At 37.3% G+C, this 22,370-nt stretch overlaps 2 protein-coding genes across 4 annotated transcripts; one reads left to right on the forward strand and one right to left on the reverse strand.

The window, feature by feature from the left end:
• Window positions 1-1,465: 1,465 nt before the first annotated feature.
• Window positions 1,466-3,198, reverse strand: LOC128127042 (uncharacterized). The gene is made up of 2 exons (XM_052765275.1): window positions 1,778-3,198; window positions 1,466-1,631 (listed from the first exon to the last, which is right to left on the reverse strand). Exons 1-2 carry the CDS (start codon window positions 3,185-3,187, stop codon window positions 1,614-1,616), a joined length of 1,428 nt encoding a protein of 475 aa, XP_052621235.1. The 5' UTR covers window positions 3,188-3,198; the 3' UTR covers window positions 1,466-1,613.
• Window positions 3,199-4,026: 828 nt separating this feature from the next.
• LOC111913639 (protein WHAT'S THIS FACTOR 9, mitochondrial) lies at window positions 4,027-6,286 on the forward strand. Of its 3 annotated transcripts, XM_023909358.3 has the most exons (3): window positions 4,027-4,350; window positions 4,438-4,527; window positions 4,663-6,286. In XM_023909358.3, exon 3 carries the CDS (start codon window positions 4,683-4,685, stop codon window positions 5,841-5,843), a length of 1,161 nt encoding a protein of 386 aa, XP_023765126.1. In that variant the 5' UTR covers window positions 4,027-4,350; window positions 4,438-4,527; window positions 4,663-4,682; the 3' UTR covers window positions 5,844-6,286. The 3 variants fall into 3 exon arrangements, with proteins under 3 accessions (XP_023765126.1, XP_042752612.1, XP_023765125.1); XM_042896678.2 differs by having other exon boundaries at window positions 4,027-4,527; XM_023909357.3 differs by lacking the exon at window positions 4,438-4,527 and having other exon boundaries at window positions 4,030-4,350.
• Window positions 6,287-22,370: the final 16,084 nt, after the last annotated feature.

Below are 22,370 nucleotides of genomic sequence, written 5' to 3' on the forward strand. Positions count from 1 at the left end.
TGGGTCCACGTGAGCCTTTCACAGGAACAGGAATAGTAAGAAAAACATCAACAAGATATGTTCTTTTTATTAATGTTGTTTCATCTTTCTTCTTAATGGTGTATACTTTGATTTTGTTAGGATTAGTTACAGTCGTTTTGGTTTCAGGTTTTGGCGTTTGGGCCTTGGACTACTTTCAGTCATTCTTGACTGTGGAAACCTTCGATTTTCCTTTCAAATCCTTTGAAGAATTTGTACTTTGAGCAGGAACAGAATTAGGTTTAGAATGAGAAGTATTAGAATGAGAGAATTTGGACTGAGAATGTTTCCTGACGTGAGGTTCTAAGTGACCCTTTTGTTTTTGATCATTAGAGGGACCGAACCTTGAACTTTGGTAGCTTTTGCTTTCGGAACCGAACCTATGCTTTCGGTTGTTGGTGCTCTCTGAACCGAACTTGTCCTTTCGGTTGTTGTTGCCCTCTTGCGGCCTGACAACACTTTTCTCTGACTTTGAATTTTTGTTATGATAAGAGAAATGGGCATTTTGAGATAGCCAAAACTGCTTTCGCTCTGAGAGATTCTTTTTGTATCTCAGATTCCTTTGCTGCTTTTGATCCTTCACTTGTTTTGGCTGTTTGTGAATGTTATCCTTTTGCTTCTGCTTCTTGTCAGCCGGTTCACTTTTCACTGATGATGTTTCGCTTGTGGAAGTGACTTCTTCTACAGGAACTTCTTTTGTACCACTAGTGCTTGGCACATCGAAGTTGTCAGGCTTGTTTAGTGACTCTGGCACATATCTGCCTTTGGTTTTCCAGGATGTCCGCTCTGACAGACCAATAGTTTCGTCGGCATTATCTATAGGAGCAGACAAGAAAAACTCATCACAGCCATCTGCATTATCTTCGTTCACTATGGCAGTGAGTTCGGCTGTTTGATGTTCGGTTACTCCTGTGACCTTATATACCTGATTTGGTGTTGTTCTCACCTTTTGGTACACAACAGCCTTTTCTTCTAAAATCGGGGACTTATTTTGGGACAATCGAGCAAACTCCACAGAATTTTCAAAAATAAGATTTTTGTGGTTTTCGGGTTCGCTCTTGACAAACTCAGAACAATCAACTTCATCCTATACAAAAATTACGCTCATATCATCATCCTCATTAAGCTCATACGCGTTTTCAACATCAATTTTATTTTCTGAGCTCAAATTGGCATTCAATGAGTCAAATTTTTGTATGGTTTCGGTCCTTAGTTTCAGTTTATCGTTTTCATCCAAAAGGTTTTTCAGCATGTCCTTATGGTCCTTGGACTTTATAAAAGATTCGATTTTGTCCAGACCATACATATAGGTGGGATTCACATCATCAAACGATACAACACTTTCGCAGTTATATGCTTCAGCATCGATTTCATCCTCCTTAAACTCAAGGAAGGGTAAAATCATACGATGAATTTTCTGCCCTATTTCACAATTTAGATGCAGTTGAGTGATATTAGTATAAAGACGTTTAGCAATTAAACAAAAAACATTTCTCTGTTTCAAAAGTTTTAAATTGTCTCTTTGTAAATAAATGTTTTCGTCCTTAGACTTAATCAGCTCTGACTCCTTCAGCTCTATCCACATCCTTCGTTCCTCACTCTTGGATGACACCCTGCTTATTTGGTCAGTTAGGTTAGAATTGGTGACCCGTGTTTGAGTTAAACAACTATCCAAATTTGAGATTCTTGAATTTAAGCTATTTAATTCTCTTTCATATGATTTCTGTGGGACTTTAAATGAAATAAAAAGAGATTGTACCTTCTTGATCAATTCATCAAGCTCATTGATCTGCACACTGAGAGGTTTTGCTGTGAAGCATAAGTCCTCTCGCTCCTTGGTGTCCTCATTCCCACCGTCTGTATTGTATCCCCTCATGTGAGATACATCAGTCACCATCAAACACTTCCCACTGCTTTCATCACCTCTCGCAACATATGCCTTTCCATGAGATGGCTTCCTGACTTCATCATCCTCTGAGTCGGCTGACCACACCTGCACGCCACCGAACTCGTCATCCTCTGCCGAACCCTGTACAATAAGAGCATTCATAGAAGGGTTAGTAGCAGCTTTCTTCCTCTTGATCTCTTCCAGCTTTTTCATCAACATAGCCTCTTCATCTTTCTCCTCATCCTTTTCTGCCATTTTCTTCAGAACGCAGTCTTTGGCATAATGGTTCTTTCCTCCACAGTCGTAGCAGTTGACGCCAGAATCTCCTTCAGCCTTCACCTCTTTCTTTGGTTCTTCTGTCTTTGGCTCCTCCTTAACCTTTTCAGAACTATAGCTTCCCTGCCAATTTCGGTTCTTATTGGTAGGGAACCTTTTCTTGATGAACCTCTTTGGATTAGACACCATCATTGCATAATCTTCAGAAGTAAGATCATAGTCTTCTAGGTTCAGATCTTCATCTTCTACCACATTTTTGCTTTTAGACAGGAGGGCCAAGGACCCCAAACTTGAAACAACATTCTTCTCTTGCATGACAATCTTTTCTTGAGATTTCAAGATTCCCACCAGCTTTGCCAGCGAATAAGATTTGAATTGCTCATGAGCTTTGACTGTGGACACGACAGCTCTCCACTCGGATCTTAGGCCATTCAAAAAGGTAACCTTCTGTTCAATCAGCTTCCTTTCTATATCATGTTTGATCATCTTGCTAAGAAGATGATTGAAGCGATCAAACGTCTGAGTAACAATTTCATCGGTATTCTGCTTAAATTCACCGAACTCAGATAAAAGCAACGTCTGAATGGAATGTTCCAAATCTTCATCTGTGGAATAAAGCTCTCGCAACCTATCCCAGATTTCTTTAGCGGTACTGCAGGAACTCACTAACCTGAATGTATCATATTGAAGAGCGAATCGGAATAGTCTCAATGCTTTGATATTGCACTGAAACTTTTCATTTTCGTCTTGAACGACGTCTTTTACATCTTTTAACAGATCATTATATTCTTTCTGAGTTTTGATGATCTTTGATGTTCCTGAGTGAGCGAATGGTCCAGATATGATTGCTTCCCAAATAAGATATCCATTATCTTCAGATCCGATGACATAATCTTCAAAATGATGCGCCCAGACTTCATAATCTTGGGTGTAAAGAATAGGAATCTTCGTCGTTGAACTAATGATGTTTGAGATGTTGATAGGATTAGATTGAGACTCGTCCATGCTTGATCGTTTAACCTGTTTGAAAGATCAGACTTGTAATACGTAATATTAGGGCAAAACAAATAAATGCTGAGTTACGTCAATTATGGAATGACGGCTCAATAAATATCAGTTAATGCGGAATAACCCTAATCGTAAACTCTTTCACAGAAAAGATGTGTATCGATTACACAACCTCCTGCTCTGATACCAATTGATGAGTTATAAAAACTCTTTTGATCGATTAGATCTTTGTAACAGGTAAATAAAGAATATAAAAAGCAGTGAAATAAAACACAAGTATGGATCACAATGAGTCGAATGATTCAATTACTCAATCTTCAGCAGAGCTCGACTAAGAACTTCCGCTGTAGAGGATTCTAGGGTTACAAAACAAGAACGATGAATATGCTTGAAAATACTTATCTAATCGTCTCTAATCATTACGTTCTAGGATGCATGCAAACATCTATTTATAATAAACCTTACAAAACTCACGGATGGACAGGCCCATACCGGAGATAAACATTGGACTAGCTAACGAACCCAATAGACGCAACAAAATACTGGACCTAACAAAATTTTATATATTATAAACTATACTATAAATATATGTTCTGTATTATTTTTATATATTAATATATGTTGGGGGCGGGTCTAGGGTCGGGGATTAAGGGTCTCCACATCCCCATCCTCATCTCCACTAATTATCATTATAAGAGATTCAATTTTTTGATCATTAAGGAGCACAATAGGATTAATCAGTTCTATTTCTCGATGGGGGCAAATAAAATTGAGGCTTTAGAGACGGTATTTCTTTCTATAAACATACTTGACACAAAGACTAGATTCCTTTAAGGGGTTGTTGTGTAAAACGTGAATAACGCCTGCCGAGCCGTATGAGGTAGGAAACTCTAAAGTACGGTTCTAAGGGAATGAATTAACCCACCCCGATGGTCAATCTGGGATTCCCCGGTCAAAAACGGGTGCGGGTTTAGGTTCCCAACCCATTGTGTGTGGGGTTTTTGCGATCCCTACCTTCAGCCTTCTCTTTCGTTGGACTCCTTCATCCTTCTCCACTGCTCCCTTTCTTCAACTTAGCCGGACCACCTAAATATCGGCGCCGCCGTCACACCAAACAATCGTCGCCGCTGCTACCTTGTCGAACCATCTCCTCAATACAGGTGTTTTTTCCAGTTCTGTAATCTACTAAAATCTGAGTGCTACGGTTCCATTGTTGCCTAAATGTTGGCTTTTCTTGTTGAAATCAGAAATTATTGCTAAAATCATATATTGAATCTCGAATCTTGGTTTGAAACGGTTTAAATGTTTAGTTTGAATATAATCGACGACTGCATCAGGTATTCTGAATATTCCTATTACCTATAAGGAATTTCCATAACAGAGTATGCATATTGGTTCTATAACGATGGCATCCAATTCTGTTTCTTTTCGGACAATTCTGATTGTAATTTAGTCCACCTCTTCTTCTGCAGATGAGATCCACAGACTGCAAATGGCACTATTTAGCAACTCTGCAAACTCAAACAAACACCTTTATCATCTCTTTCACCTACAACACTCTCGCACATTTGTTGACGCTAGAGTTAAATGGGTAAGAGATACATACCTTGATCTTGCAGTTGAAAAAGAGAAAAACCTTCAACAAATCATCTCCCTCAAAAACCTAATCCTCTCTCAACCCTCTAAAACCATACCCCTTTCATCTATATCTCTTCACAAAACACTTTTCAAACTCCCAACCACAGCCATAAATTTCTTCCAAAAATACCCCTCTATTTTCCAAATCTTCCAATCCTCCAAACCATTCCCCCTTCCTCAAGTCAAACTCACCTCACAAGCTGTAACCATTCACAATGAAGAATCCAAGATCTTGAACTCTTCTCATTACAAGAAAGATGTAGCTGAAAGATTAGCAAAACTTTTAATGCTCACAAGAGCTAAAAAGCTTCCTTTAGATATTATCGATTTGTTAAGATTCGATCTTGGGTTACCTCATGATTTTATCCTGACTTTACTTCCTGAATTCCCTGAATACTTTCAGATTTGTAACATGGGTGATAAAAATTCAAAGGGAAGTGAAATGTTTGGTGTAGAATTGGTTTCTTGGAGAGAGAATCTTGCAATGTCAGTGTTGGAGAAGAAAGTAATGGAGGAAAACGGTGGGATAATTCCCAGAATGCCCATTAAGTTTTCGATAAATTTACCAAAAGGGTATGATTTGGAAAAGAAAGTAAGGATATGGGTGCATGAATGGCAGAATTTGCCTTACATATCACCATATGAAGATGCATTCTTTTTGTCACCCAACAGTGATCAAGCAGAGAAGTGGACAGTGGCTGTGTTACATGAATTGATGAATCTTTTTATATCAAAGAAAACAGAGAAAGAAAATTTATTGGTTTTAGGTGATTATTTGGGCTTTGGGATAAGGTTTAAAAAGGCATTAGTGCATCATCCAGGGATCTTTTATGTTTCAAATAAGATCAGGACACAAACTGTGGTATTAAGGGAAGCTTATAAGAAGGATCTTTTGGTTGAGAGGCATTTGTTAATGGGCATGAGATATCGATACCTTCATCTTATGAATCAAATGGTGAAATCAGATAGAAGATATAGAATTCGAGTTAATATGGGAAACTACAAAATGCAATGAATATGCAATTGTAAATAGGATATATTTACAACTGATCAAATGTTTATGCTCAAGAAATCGATTCATGTAGATGCATCAGAATCTCCATGGTAGTAATCATCAACCAAAAAGCATTGTTTATGTTAAGTTTAGGCTTTTTGAAGTTGCTTCAACACCTTTCAATTTAGGGTTCAATGAAAGGGTTGAGTAAAAAGATGACGGGGGATGGAGGAGACAAGGGCGAAACTGTCATCTTACTACTTAACTTAGAAGAAGACCCAAAGATAGAAAGTTACAAAGCGTGCTGAATTTGTCTAGAGCTACAATTATGTTAGGTTTCTTCTTTTGTATCTTTGGATTGAATGTACAAATATTGTTTATGCTACTTTAGCTCTAGAATGTCATATTGTTAATGAAGTTAGAGATCTGAAATTGAAACTACTCAATCGAGCCTTTTGAAATGAGATATCGTTCCCTTGCGTCTTCTTACTCAAAATAACTTAGATAGATAGATCCTTATGGGTCATATTGCCTATGCATTTCTTGAAAATTCATAATAAAAAGTAGAGCTTTAAGAATTTTGAAATTAAATGCAAATTTTCTAAACTTTGAAAAAGGTGAAACTTTGTCATTTCCCACTTATACACCTTTTTTTTAAACAGCAAATCTAATATATTCCTAAACTACACTTTAAATCCACTTATGTCCACAACGAGACTTAGACCCTTAATCTCAAGGAGGAAAGGCAACACCGGTCACCGGATACCATTGGGCTAGAAGCCCTTTGGTACCCAATGTAGTTAAACATTTTTATTTCATATAAAGTAATGTTCGGGACGTATAAGGGTGTCAAAAACCCGACCACAGGGTTGTTCCCAAACAGGTGTAAATTTTAAAGTTTTTGGGTTCCAAGGAGAAGGATTTGCAAAATAATTTTTAAAAAAAAATGTAAATTATTAAGCCTTTTGTTGATTTTATGGTGGTGGATGAGGTGAATTCACAAATTGGGTGTCCCTAGCTGCTCAAAACTCTGTTTTCATACCTTGGTTTGACACATGGAAATAATAGGTGCAAGATTGAAGCTTGGAAAGGTATGATTAATAAGCTACTTCATAATTGTCATGTCGGAAGGCAATGGATATATTTATACGTGGTTGTTCGTGATTTTAGTATCATCATATCAATTTATGTAATTAGAACTAACACGTGAGTTAAGGGGCTTTACAATTTGTACTCTAATATATGTATTGGTTTGTGCGGAGTGCATGCATGCGTAAGATTGAATTAGAAGCCAGTTCGACTTGTTGGTCTGGGGCAGTGCCTCTTTGGCGGGGTCTAAGGGCAGCTCACCTAGTGGGGTCCAAGGGGCAGACCCCTGGCTTGCTTCGAATTCTTGAAGGTGATTATGGTAAAACTAACGAAACTCGTTAGTTTTCAAAACCCTAAATCCTCATTAAAATCTGGATTACCCTGACTTGTTTCCAAAGCAACCCATGACGGTCAACCCTAAGAGGCAAACCATAATCTCATTTATTATATAAACGGCTATTCTCTTTGAGAAGAGGAACACGGAAATCATTAGATCTCTTTTTTTTCAAACAAATAAAGAATTCTTCTAGCAATTTGGCTTATGATTTATGTGCATAGAATCGTAAGTGTCATCTTAGATTATCATAAGTTGAATTTCTTGTAACCCAGAAATAGAGGAGAAATAAGTTTAGAAAATATTTATACGATCCAAGTGGTATCCAGATGTCCAAGGTAAACCCTATAATTCCAACAGTTGTCTTACTTTGATTAAGTCCCTTCTGAATTATTTTATGTCTTTGTTTAAGGTCCATGTCCTAGAGTCCATAATGAATTTTTTTGGAATATTTTTTTTCCTAGGTGGTGATTTCGAGGAAAATAAGAGGATTTGGATTAGTTGGAAAAGTTATCGAACAAAGGCAAGATGGTGAGCTTGGTGTTGATAGCTTGTTCACACGAAACCAAACACTTTTTGGTTAGAGTGGTCAAGGCGATTCACGAAGAGCATGGCATAATCGACCTTCCTTTGCCAAAGAAAAACATTATAAAACACTCATTGGTTGAATATTCTTTAACGCTTCCTATCATATGTGTGTGACAATGGTAGTAATATTTGTTTCTATTTTTAAGAAAAAAGCTATAGATGGTTCTTTATCTTCCTTTTGGGATGATGTTTAGTTGGGGAATTCACCTTTAAAAGTCCATTTTTTAAGTGTATGCATGTATTCAATGGGCCGCCCTTGAGTTATTGTAGTCCGTTTGCTTTAGAGTTTAGCTGGATCCTTGGTTTTGATCTTTGTTGGGCCTGGTCGGTTTTTCTATTGCTTAAGTTAGAAATTTTATCGACTAGCACACCTTGGTTATTGACTCTTCTCCAACCCGGTGGAATACCTTAATTCCAACTAGAAAGGTTACCTCTGCTACACGGGGGGCAAGAAGCTTTCAATGTTGTTTCTGAATCGATAAATATGACAGACGTAGAAAGTGCAAGGATAAAAAGCTTGGGCTTTGCCCCGGACCGTTTTTTCATGTGTTTATGAAAAGATGCAAAAGTTTTGACTGCAAGGACCAGAAGTATCAAAATGGCTAAAGAATTAAAGGGGTATGAATTAGCAAGTTTTTAGAAAATGGATCAAAGTTCTCAAACCGTTAAAGTTTTGTGGCCAAACTTTAAATATTAAAAGATTCCTAAAAAGTGTAAAAATATTGATTGCAATGACCAAAAGTGTCAAAATGGGTCAAGAATGAGGAGCAAAGTTGCCAAAAAACATCCAAATTTACTATTCCTAACTTTGAAGCCCAACAATAATACAGGGACCAATTCTGCCAAAAAATAACAAGTAATCCATGTGTGTGGGTTGCATTTGAATAAGCTTTCTACTAGAGATATTTGCTTAGAAGAGGCATACATATACCCTCCATGCTTTGTCCAGCTTGTGATGTGGGGGTTGACTCTTCCGATCACTTACTTTTTTTTTTCTTATTCTATGGTTGCTTTGATTTTGGCCCAAGTTGGTTGGGAGATGGTGGGGATTGAATTATCCGATTTTTGCTTCTTTTGGTGATCGGTTGGTTTGGTTTAAGGTTTCGTTTAAAGGTTCTTGTTAAGGCTTATCTGAAAGCTATATGTTTCATAGTTTAGTGGAGTCTTTTGTTCATTCAAAAGACATTTTTTTGGTTAGGTTATGTTTGGGACATGGAAAAGAACATGAAAAAAACAAGTTGCATTGCATTTGATATTCATTACATTTGGTTGAAGAGCAAGATTCATGTTTAATTAGACAAGAATCATAATTCTTGTTCCACTAAAAAGATGGGAGGTAAGCTCGCTCTTGATAACTTGTTTGTACAAAAGATGTGAATGTATCTCATGCTGATAATGAAAAATAACTTTAGAAAGTTTCATCAGTCTCATCTCGTCCAGTTCGGGCTATTAGTATTCTACGTAATAGATGCAACTTTATTGTATGCTTCAGAAAATATTCACCAATGTTTCCATTTTTGAAATTTCTTATAGACAATATTGGTACTTAAAATATGAATTTTGTCATAGCTATTTGACAAGTCAAAAGACAATATTGGTACACTAAAACATGAATTCTGTCATAGGTATTTGATAACTCATCCAACATAAATTTTGAGACACAAAATTGTTATAAGTTATCACCTATTTGGATGTGAGTACTAGAGTAACGTATGCCAGTAAATAGAGGAATAAGTGGTCATGTAGTCGTTATCTAATTGATAAGAAGTTAAAATTGAAACATTGTAACATGAAATAGAGGACAAAGAAAAGGAAACTTCGAAGAAAGTCCTTTGTGTACAACATCTCACCTAATCCAAGTACCATAAATTTAACTCATAAAAGGTGTCGGTTATTAAACTCATACCTTATATGTTTAGTCAATCAAAAAAGGGATACCACATTTATACATAAAGACATCATTAACTACTTTTTTAAAAATCAATCTGTGTCATTATGAATCTTTTCTACGAAACTAACGGTGAATATGATGGTAACTTTATCCTATATTATCTTTAGTTTATTTTAACTTTTTTGTATCAAAAATGATAAAGATAATTACAATATTTGGTGCAAATAGCAATTCTTTCCTACCAATTGCATGGGTTTTCGTAGTAAACAATATGGCTTACTATTAGGGGTTTTCAAAATATAGGAAATCGAAAAATCGAACCTAAAAACCGACAAGTTGTATCGATTTGTACGGTAAATGAATCGTGTTTGCGGGTTTTTTTTTTCGGTTTGGTTACCTCTAAAATTTTTGGCTTCTCGGTTCAGTTACGGTTCATGCTTTTTACATTGGATGGTTAACCAAAAAATCAAAAAAATTATTCATTAATTTAGGAAGAATAAAAGTAATTTAAAATTATTATTAGTTATAGAATACAATTTTCATTTAACAATCATTATCGGTTAACATTGACATTTTTAGTATATAGTTGTCATTTTATAGTTTATTATTGACGAAATTGCAAATTTGGTCATTATGGTTTGTCAAATATTGGAACTTTGGCCCAAAATATATGGAGTTGCACCACCAGTCCAAAAAATTTATTTTGTTGCGAGTTTAGTCCAACAATTTTAAAAAATTTATAATGACATATTTTCCTTTTCCCATTTGTTTTAATTATTTTACCATTTCTCTAATTAAAAAGAAAAAAATAAACACCTCACCCCTACCCCACCTACTCACCCTTTATCAAACATGTTATACCATATTCCACTTAATTTCTTCATATCACTAGCAAACGATCGCCAGAGCAAGTCGTCGGAAATATGGGAACACCCCTTGAGCAGTCACCCTCGTCAGAGATTTGGAACACCACTTGAACAGTCACCACCACTAGAGTTTTGCAACATCAGTTTTCGTCTTGCTCCTTCTTTACCAACGAACAAATATCTCTAGCGATGAACAAATCTAAACAAAGAAAGGCGGAAAATAGATCTGAACCGAGAACTCCGAGCTAGGTTTCACAAACCCTGATCGGTGAAAGTAAGAGCGAGATCCGACGATTGGATGGTTGTAGATTCCGTGAAAGTGCGAGACAATGGCGATGTTGGTTGGTTGCAGATCCAACGACATTGCAAACCTATACTGGAGGTGGAGAGACGTGATTCAGATATACGACAATGAATAAGGTGGTTTGGATGATCAGGTGAAGCTTGGAGGAGCATGGTCGGATCTGGAATAAGATCGGTGAAGGCCTAGTGATGGCGAAGATATGGAGTTGTTCGTGGTGAGCCGTCTGGAGCTTCCGGCGACTGAGGTGATTGAGGCTTCTAGTTGACTAAAGGAGTAAGAAGCACCACCACCTCTCTCTAACGGTGGTGGCCCGATTCTCCAGACCTGAACTCCGGTGAACAGAAAGAGGGAAGAAAGATAGTCTAGGAAGAGGTGGTTTTCGGAGATGGTGGCGATTTCCGGCAATGGTGGGGGTTTCCGGCAGTGGTGGTGGTGGTTTCCAGTAGTGGTGGTTTTCGGTGAAACTATATATATACATACATATATATATATATATATATATATATATATATATATATATATATATACACACACACTAGGCGAATGCCCGCGTGTTGCGCAGAAACACCTATATAGTTGAAGTCTTTACACATATATGCTTTTTTCAAATATAACAATAGTTTTTAAATTTGATATAATAATTTTTATAGTAAATTGATATAATATATTCATTATTTTGAATTATATGATAATATATACATCTATTATAACTTCATAATCTCAATCGTTTGAATGACTTCTACCCGCGAGTTACACATGAATAAAATTAAATATAATATATGATATAATGTTATTTATAGTTGTTATTATTAATTAGTTTTTTAAAATTTATTTGCTTAATGTTTTAATTTCTAACATTATAATTATTTAAACATCAAACATTAATTTTTATTTTTAAAGGTAACAATATAATCATTCATTATAGAGTTATTTTAAACTATTGTTATTGTAAGTTATTTTAAGCTACTTATTTAAAAACTTTTAACGATTATAAAAATAGCTTTGGGAAATATTTTAGTTAAATCGAGATTACATTTTAGTTTTTTGCATTTATCACTACAATTTATCAATTTTAACTATTTACAAAATATATATTATTTGGTTTTTAAAGGGAACTGAAATTTATATTTAAGTTGACATTGTAATGTTAAATTTAAGTTAACAATTTAATTATTTTGTCAAAACTGTTCAAAAGTTGTAGCTTTAAACTGACAATGATTTACATATAACAACATATTAAATCTAATAAATTAAATATAATATTTTTGAAGTTAAACACATAACTTTATAAGTAGAAGTAAATATATTATTTTAAAATTGAAATTTAGTTTATTTATGATTATACTTTAGGTTTGATATTTGTTTAACCTTATTAACTAACTTATAATCATTATTATAAAGACGCTACAATTTATCACTTTTAACTATTTATAAAATATTATTTGGGTTGTTTGAGTTAAACTAAAATTTATATTTAAGTTGACCCTGTAATGTTATGTTTAAATTAATAATTTAAGTATTTTATACAAATTTTTCCAAAATTGTATCTTTAAAATGATAATAGTTTATATCTAACAATATATTAAAACTAATAAATTAATTATAATATGTTAAAAGTTAGAAAAATAACTTTATAAGTAGAAGTAAAGATATTATTTTAATATTGAAATTTAGTTTATATATGATTACACTTTAGGTTTGATATTTATTTAACCTAATTAACCAAATTATAATTATTATTAGAAAGAAATTGAAAAGTCATGGAAGTTTCAAATGAATGTGGTAAAAGGAAAAATAAATGGGAGTTTCAAATGAATGTGGTGAAAGGAAAAATGCTTCCTTTATAAGTATATAATGATATATATATATATATATATATATATATATATATATATATATATATATATATATATATATATATATTGTGACATCCCCAATTTCACGACCAGAAAAGACCGATTTGTTTATGTTTTATTTAAAATCAGAGTATCCTTTTTAAGAATAATATTGCGGAATTTGTTCCAAAAAAATATGATAAGTATATTATCAAAGCATTTCCGAAGAAATGTATTTTCATTATATTAAAAACGTTGGGATGTCATCGTTAATACAATGTATAAGCATAAACAGAAATAGGACAGGCCTTACAAACATCTATTATTTTAATAGCCTATAATCCATGGATCTCTCGTCCGATCATCACATCTGTGCTCTTATGCCACTACCTGTAATACAAGAAACTGAGTGGGTCATGCTTGGGAGTCTGGTGAGCACATATGGTTTTCAACCCACAACAATTAAGTTCTTTAATTTCATCAAATCATTCAACCCAATTACCCGTTCTCGTTATCCTCACTTTCTGTTCCCAAGACATCTAATTTAAGGGACCTATCCTAAGGATCATCATCGGGAAGAGAAGGAGATTCCTCAACAATATATGTCAGTAAGGCAACCATGAGGGGGATGGAGTACACCTGGTGAACAAGTAGTTCAAAAACACATACATGTTGTGAGTCTGTCAGCGTTCCACTGGACTGTCTAGAATAGTCTGTGGTCGTCATCTATACTCCGCTAGATGACTGGATCAACTTGAACATCAAGGCCTCTCATCATTTATTTCATCTTTTATCATCTATATTATCTACCCATCTTTACCCAACATAATTATAGGTATAAAATACATATACAGTTTAAATCGAGTAAAACATGTATAAATTGTTTATCTAGCATAGATATCAGGAACACAAATAATAGACACATATAACAAGTAATTTATTTTAAATATTTCATATTTATGTGTAAGATGAAAGTAACTATGCATTCACTTGTTAAAGTGACGACTTGAAATTCGGGCAGCGCTTCATTTCTAACAATTTTTTTCCTTTGACGGAACATAGTATTATTATCACTAAGTTTTAGTCTAATATTTATTGCGACTAATTATAAGTCTAGATTCATCATTAACTCAAAGTCTACTTTCATGATCTATCAAGTAAGGATCAACCAGGTAGGACAGTTGGGAGGCAGGACAATTTCGGCGTATAGCATTTCTGAAATCCAACAACCAAGCCAACATGACCCTTGTAGACACCACTCCCGTAAGTAGACCAATCAACATAATGACTTGGAATCACTGATAAATCTTTTTTATAGGTTCATAATAATGATAATGAATTTGAACATAAGTTACACTTAAAGTTAATAAGGGTAGCTCAACATACAAGGTTTCTAGCGAAAACTTAGGACTCCGTAGTCAAAACTTCATCGCTAAATCTTTTTTTCTAAAAATATTCTTGTAGCGCTTCCGTGCTCACCTTGTTATACTAAAACTACAGAAAGAGAAGTCGAATCACGAGGGACCGAAATGATCGGGGATAATGTGACATCCCCAAAATCACGGCCAGAAAAGACCGGTTTGTTTATGCTTTGTTTAAAAATCAGAGTTACATTTTAAATGAAAGTGTTGCGGAATTTGTCCCAAAACAAAAATATGATAAAGATTTATCAAAAGCATTTCCATAGAAATGTATTTCATTAAAAGACTCGGGATGTCATGTTCGTACAGATCAAAAGCATAAACAGTACAATATAAGCCTTACTACATTATTTCATATCTACAGGCCTATATCCGTAATCCCTTGTCCAAAACATCACACCTATGCTCATGCGCCACTACCTGTAATACATAAAACTGAGTGGGTCAGGCTTGGGAGCCTGGTGAGCACATAGGGTTTTCAACCCACAATAAATAAGTTTATTAATTTCATCGATCAACAATAACCCGATTACCCGTTCCCGTTATCCTCACTTTACGTCCCTAAACACCTATCATAAGGGACCTAGCCTAAGGATCATCATCGGGACGGACACTACTGCTAAGGGGATTCCTCAGCAATAAATGTCCTAAAGGCAACCATGTGGGGGATGGAGTACACCGGTGAACATATCGTTCACAAACACCTACAGGTTGCGAGCCTGCTAGTGTTCCACTGGACTGTCTAGAAGAGTCCGTGGTCATCATCCATACTCCGCTAGATGACAGAATCAACAACATAAACATCGAGGCCTCTCATCATTTTATCACACATCACCTATTGCATCTACCCATGTTTTACCCCAACATTTTCGTAGATATAAAATACATATACAGTTTAAATCATTGAAAACATGTATAACAACGTTCATCTAGCATAGATAGCAAGTATTCAGATAATATGCACACATAGCACGTAATTTATATAAAATACTTCATATCTATGTGTAAGTTGAAAGTAACTATGCACTCACTTGTTAAGGTGATGATTCCAAAATCGGGCAGCGCTTGCTTCTAACGATTCTATTTTCCTTCGACGAAACCTAGCATTATTATCGCTAAATTTTAGTCTAATATTTACCGTGACCAACTATTAGTCTTAGTATTATTATTATTATATAAGCGTTAAACAATATTTTCCAACCACTATGTACAGACAGGGGCCAGACATAAAACACCGGAGGGCAGGACCATTTTGGCATATAGCACTTCTGAAATCCAACAACCCTATGCGGCCCTTTAAACCAGATTCCTCGTACCGCGAGTAGTTAAAAAATATATATATTATAACGACACTTATATAAGTTATAATAATAGCTCAAATATTTATTATAAGTTCATAATAACAATACTAATTTTAAATATAATCTATATTAAAATAAGGTAAGCATAACTTACTTACAAGGGGGTTTTAGCTAGGAGTCGGGCTCTGCAGGGGCAGAACTTCGTCGCTGAATCTTTCTAAGAAAGATTCGTGCAGCGCTTCAGCGCTCACCTTACTATACTAAGCTACAGAAAGAGAAGTCGAATCACGAGGGACCGAAATGCTCGGGGGATAAGGAGAGAAAGACTCTTGAATCAAGAGAATGGTGCAAGAAATATGAGAGCCCAAGGCTCTTATTTATACTAATTGAATTTTCAAAAACTACCCTCCATAATTACTTAATGACCTTTTAGTTATATAAACAACTAAACACCCCTCTATAATACTATTATAAATGGATTTAATGATATTTGTACTAAACTAATGTCGAAAGAACTCAACATTAGTCTTATAATGACCGCATCGTCGATACCTTTCTAATGATATATACATATGTATATATATGTGTACGTATACATGATTTATACTTTATTTTAATACGTAAATATGCTATTATAATTTGTAACTCGTTCATACGAACTCCGTTTTTGACGTTATTTATATCCACGCGTAGGTGAAGACGTACTCTACAACTTTCGTTTAGACTCCGTCGGCTAATTTTGACTTTATTTTTAAAGTTATATTTTTAACAAGCCGGGACAGGATTGGTCTGTTTAAAATCTCATAACTTCTTCATACGAAGTCAGATTTGGGCGTTCTTTTTATCGATGTTCTTAGTTTAACATATTCTACGACTTTCGTTTAGATCACTAAGGCTAAATCTCGCTCTATCGTAAATTCGCTATTCACGCTTCCCGGTATCGTGCCGGTTCTGTCGTGAAACTTCGACGGGTCATAACTTCTTCGTTATAACTCGGATTTCGGCGTTCCTTATATGCACGGAAACCTTGAGACATATTCTACAACTTTATGTAGAGATATCGGGATTATCTCACACTTTAATTTTGACACTCATTTTTATTCTTTATTAATTATACATTTATAATTAAATAATAAACACATATAATTCACATAATACTCAAATATTTCATCTTTATTACTTCAAAAAGAGTTACAAGAGTTGACCTAGACTATTACATTGACAAAAATGCTTAGCCCTGAAACCCGGGCGTTACAATTCTCTCCCCCTTAGGATGATTCTGTCCCGGAATCATGCATCAGCAAACAGATGTGGATAGCGACTCATCATGTCATCCTCTGTTTCCCAAGTGAGATTCGGCCCATTCGAATGTTTCCATCGGACTAGCACCAAGTCGACCATCTTACGTCGTAACTTCTTAGTCTTACGGTCAACAATTGCCTCAGGCTCTTCGATCAACCTTTTATTTTCATCCATCCTTAACTCTGAGATTGGAATTATGTCGGGAACATCTCCCGTGAATTTCCTCAAATAACACACATGGAAGGTGTTATGAATACCATTGAGTTCTTCGGGCAATTCCAGCTTGTAAGCTTGGTTCCCTATCTTCTGAAGAACTTTGAACGGTCCAATAAACCTTGGACTCAACTTTCCTCGTTTCCCAAATCGTATAAGTCCCTTCCACGGTGAGACTTTAAGCAAAATGGAATCCCCAACTTCGAAAGTTATCGGTCGTCTTTTCTTGTCAGCATAGCTCTTCTGACGATCCTGGGCTGCTAACATCCTTTCCCTAATCACCTTCAACTTCTCAGCAGTCTCATGGACTATCTCGGGGCCCATAAACTGCTTCTCTCCGGCTTCAAGCCAACAAGACGGCGTACGACACTTCTGCCCATACAAGTCTTGATAAGGAGCCATCTTGATGCTCGAGTGAAAACTATTGTTGTAGGAAAATTCTACCAGAGGTAAGTGCTCGTCCCAATTCCCTTGGAATTCAAGGGTACATGCTCTCAGCATATCTTCTAGCGTCTGAATCGTTCTTTCGCTCTGACCATCAGTTTGCGGATGATAAGCAGTACTCAAACACAACTTTGTACCTAACTCCTCTTGTAGACTCCTCCAAAACCTTGACGTGAAACGACTATCACGATCTGATACAATCGTAAGAGGGACACCGTGAAGTCTTACAATTTCCTTCACGTAAGCATTTGCGAGCTTATCCATAGACCACTTCTCGTTGGCTGCTATGAAGTGTGCACTCTTGGTGAAACGATCCACGACTACCCAAATCATGTCGTGACCGTTCTTCGTCCTGGGCAGTTTAGTCACAAAATCCATGGTGATGTCTTCCCATTTACCCATGGGTACAGGTAAATGTTCCAAACTCCCATACGGTTTCTGATGTTGTGCCTTAACCCTCGCACATGTTACGCACTCGGCCACATACTTCGCAACATCGAGCTTCATCGTCGGCCACCAGTAGTAGGGTTTTAGGTCCCTATACATTTTAGTGCTACCGGGATGAATCGAGTACATGGTCTTGTGTGCTTCTTCCATCAGAAGATCTCTTATTCCTCCCGTCTTAGGTACCCAAATTCGATCTTGGAATACCTTCAGTCCTCGACTGTTTGTACCAAACACTAACGTTCTTCCCAAACGTTCTTCCTTTCGGTCATTTTTCTCTAAAGCTTCTTCTTGAGCTTTCCTGATACTTTCCACAATCGTCGAGACGACTTCAATTCTTAACGCTCTTGGCCTTTTCCTTTCCAGATTGACTTTCCGACTGAGAGCATCAGCAACAATATTTGCTTTACCTGGGTGGTAAAGTATCTCACAGTCGTAGTCCTTGAGAAGTTCTAGCCAGCGTCGTTGCCTCATGTTCAACTCCTTCTGATTAAAGAGATACTGGAGACTCTTATGATCAGTGAAGAGCTTGCACTTCGTGCCGTAGAGGTAATGCCTCCATATCTTTAAGGCAAAAACTACCGCTGCCAACTCCAGATCATGAGTGGGGTAGTTCTTTTCGCGCTCTTTCAATTGTCGAGATGCGTATGCTATCACCTTTTCTCTTAGGGTCAGAACACAACCCAACCCGACTCCAGAAGCGTCACTATAAACCGCGAAATCTTCGACTCCATCGGGTAGAGAAAGTATCGGTGCTTCACATAACTTCTTCTTTAGCTTCTCGAATGCCTCATCGTGTTTCTCACTCCACGTATACGTAGCTCCTTTATGAGTCAAAGCTGTTAATGGAGCAGCTATCGAAGAAAAGCCTTGGATAAATCGTCGATAATATCCGGCTAATCCTAGAAAGCTTCAAATCTCCATGAGACTCTTTGGACGTTCCCACTTCATTACAGCCTCGATCTTTGCGGGGTCAACCATTATTCCCTCCTGGTTAACAACATGACCCAAGAATTGGACTTCCCGTATCCAAAAGTCGCATTTGGAGAACTTTGCAAAAAGCTTCTCTTTCTTCAACACTTCTAATACTTCCCGTAGATGCTTGCCATGCTCCTCTTGGCTTTTCGAGTAGATGAGAATGTTGTCGATGAACACTATCACGGATTTATCGAGGAATGGTTTACAAACCCTATTCATCAAATCCATGAATGCTGCGGGAGCATTGGTTAGCCCGAATGACATAACCAAGAACTCGTAGTGTCCATATCTCGTTCTGAATGCAGTCTTCTCAATATCCTGCTTTCTCACCTTTAGCTGATGATATCCTGACCTAAGATCGATCTTTGAGAAGTAGCTCGAACCTTGCAGCTGATCGAATAGATCATCAATCCTCGGCAATGGATACTTGTTCTTCACCGTTGCCTTATTCAGCTCTCAGTAGTCTATACACATTCTCATACTTCCGTCCTTCTTCTTCACGAATAACACCGGAGCTCCCCAGGGTGATGAACTAGGTCGAATAAAACCATTGTCCAACAGCTCCTGAAGTTGCGTCATGAGCTCCTTCATCTCCGTCGGTGCTAATCGGTAAGGTGCCTTTGCTATCGGTGTTGTTCCTGGTAACAAGTCTATACGAAACTCCACTTGCCTATCAGGTGGTAATCCGGGAAGATCTTCGGGAAAGACTTCCGGATAATCACACACAACCGGTATATTCTGCACCTCTTTCTTCTCCTTCTTGGCATCGATTACGAATGCCAAGTATGATGCACATCCTTTGGACAAACATTTCCTGGCTTTCATCAGGGAGATGATTCCAGAATTCACTCTGTGTTTGTCCCCATACACCATAAATGATTGTTTTCCGGGTGGGTTTACCTTTACTATCTTCTTCCGGCATTGAATCTCAGCATCGTTGGCGCTAAGCCAATCCATACCCAAAACGATGTCGAAACCGTTTAAATCTATGGGTAATAGCTCTTCGTGGAATTCGTTTCCGTTTAGGTCAATGATGATGTTCCTAATATGATTACTAACAGGTACGAATTTGCCACTGGCAACTTCTACAATCAGGGCATTATCTAGTTTTTCTACAGGCAATGCTAATTTCCCACCAAATTTATGCGACACAAAGGAGTAGTTGGCTCCAGAATCAAATAGTATATTTGCAGGAAAACCATTTACAAGAAAGGTACCTGAAGCGACGTCTGCTGCCTCCTTTGTAGCCTCGAGCGTCATCTGGAAGGCTCTCGCCTTCGGCTTCGGTGGTATGTTGGGTCTTCCTGTCTCCTTCTTCTTCGGGCAGTCCTTCAAAATGTGCCCTTCTTCATTGCACCCATAACAGGCTTTCTGGTTGAGGGTGCATTCATTGGCGTAGTGCCCAGGCTTTCCGCACTTGTAACAAGTGACCCCTCCGTCACACTTCCCAGAGTGCTTCTTCTTGCACTTATCACACCACTTCGCTTCTGATCCTCCTCCCCTCGAACCAGACTTCGAGAATCTACTCTTCTTGTTGGACTTCGAGGATCCACTGAACTTCCGTTTCTCACCAAACTCAGCCCTCTCCAGACCTCTTTCCTTTTGTTGGGTCTCCACGTTCTTAGCTGCTCGAACAGCTGATTTCAGAGTGGTTGCCATCTTGACTGTTGGGCCAAAGTCAGTCGGCAGTCCGTTTGCGAATTTCTCAATTTTGGAAAGTTCGGTTGGCACTAGGTATGGAAACAACTTCATCTTTTCCGTAAATGCAGCAGCATAGTCATCGATGCTCATTCTCCCCTTCTTCAAATTTTGGAACTCATTGTTCAGATCAATCAGGTCTATCTCTGAACAGTACTGCGCCTTCAGTTGTTCCAAGAACTCATCCCATGACATTTTCAGAGCTTCTCCCCGTGGCATTGTATCTTCCAATAGCTTCCACCAGCTCAAGACTCCAGTTTTCAATTATATCACAACGAAGACAGTCTTTTGCTTCTCGCTGCAGTCGCAACTCTCAAACACCATCTCCATCTCGGAGATCCAGTCCATAATCTCAACAGGCTTTGGGCTTCCTGAGAGACTTGGTGGTTTCACACCCAAGAAATTTTTGTACATCCGCCCATCCTTGTTGTTTCTCCCTTCTGGGCCATCCTTTTGCTCACCTTGAGTCCCTACTTGACTCACTTGGCGGCTATAGTTCCCTTCCTCAGATGGCTCGGGAATTGGCTCCGTCGGTTCAACATGTATGGTAGGTTCGTCCCTATTTTTATGGAGCATCCGTCTCATTTCTTCCCTTTGTTCAGCTAGCATAGCCTGAATCATGGCTTGAACTCCAGCCATGGTGACTGGCTCAGGTGCAACTTCTTCAACAACAGGTATTTGCTGAACCACTGGGGGTTGGTTCCTACCTCCATTTGCGTTCACGTTTCCGCTACGGGTCCTTGCCATCTTGATCTATACACCGAATAAGGTGAATTTAGATCTTTATTTAGGATAGAAGTTTTAAATCGTCCTTATCACTCCGAAACGTTTACATGCTAGTTCTAATATCGTAGTCGTACGTTTAGAATCCTAAACACATAAGGTTTCCAGATCCGGTTGGCAACAGACCATAGATCCGAACAATTAACAGCATATTATGCACAAAGCATTTAGCACATAAAAGCATTTTAGGCACAATTCCTAAAATAAGCTAGTGCTCACACCTCACAATCATCGCTTAGCATTCTAAGTTTAAGTCTAGAAATCCTACAAATTCCTAGTTCGCTTAAACTAATGCTCTGATACCAACTGTGACATCCCCAAAATCACGGCCAGAAAAGACCGGTTTGTTTATGCTTTGTTTAAAAATCAGAGTTACATTTTAAATGAAAGTGTTGCGGAATTTGTCCCAAAACAAAAATATGATAAAGATTTATCAAAAGCATTTCCATAGAAATGTATTTCATTAAAAGACTCAGGATGTCATGTTCGTACAGATCAAAAGCATAAACAGTACAATATAAGCCTTACTACATTATTTCATATCTACAGGCCTATATCCGTAATCCCTTGTCCAAAACATCACACCTATGCTCATGCGCCACTACCTGTAATACATAAAACTGAGTGGGTCAGGCTTGGGAGCCTGGTGAGCACATAGGGTTTTCAACCCACAATAAATAAGTTTATTAATTTCATCGATCAACAATAACCCGATTACCCGTTCCCGTTATCCTCACTTTACGTCCCTAAACACCTATCATAAGGGACCTAGCCTAAGGATCATCATCGGGACGGACACTACTGCTAAGGGGATTCCTCAGCAATAAATGTCCTAAAGGCAACCATGTGGGGGATGGAGTACACCGGTGAACATATCGTTCACAAACACCTACAGGTTGCGAGCCTGCTAGTGTTCCACTGGACTGTCTAGAAGAGTCCGTGGTCATCATCCATACTCCGCTAGATGACAGAATCAACAACATAAACATCGAGGCCTCTCATCATTTTATCACACATCACCTATTGCATCTACCCATGTTTTACCCCAACATTTTCG

This window comes from Lactuca sativa, chromosome 7 (assembly GCF_002870075.4).
Source record: "Lactuca sativa cultivar Salinas chromosome 7, Lsat_Salinas_v11, whole genome shotgun sequence".
Lineage (NCBI taxonomy): Eukaryota > Viridiplantae > Streptophyta > Magnoliopsida > Asterales > Asteraceae > Lactuca > Lactuca sativa.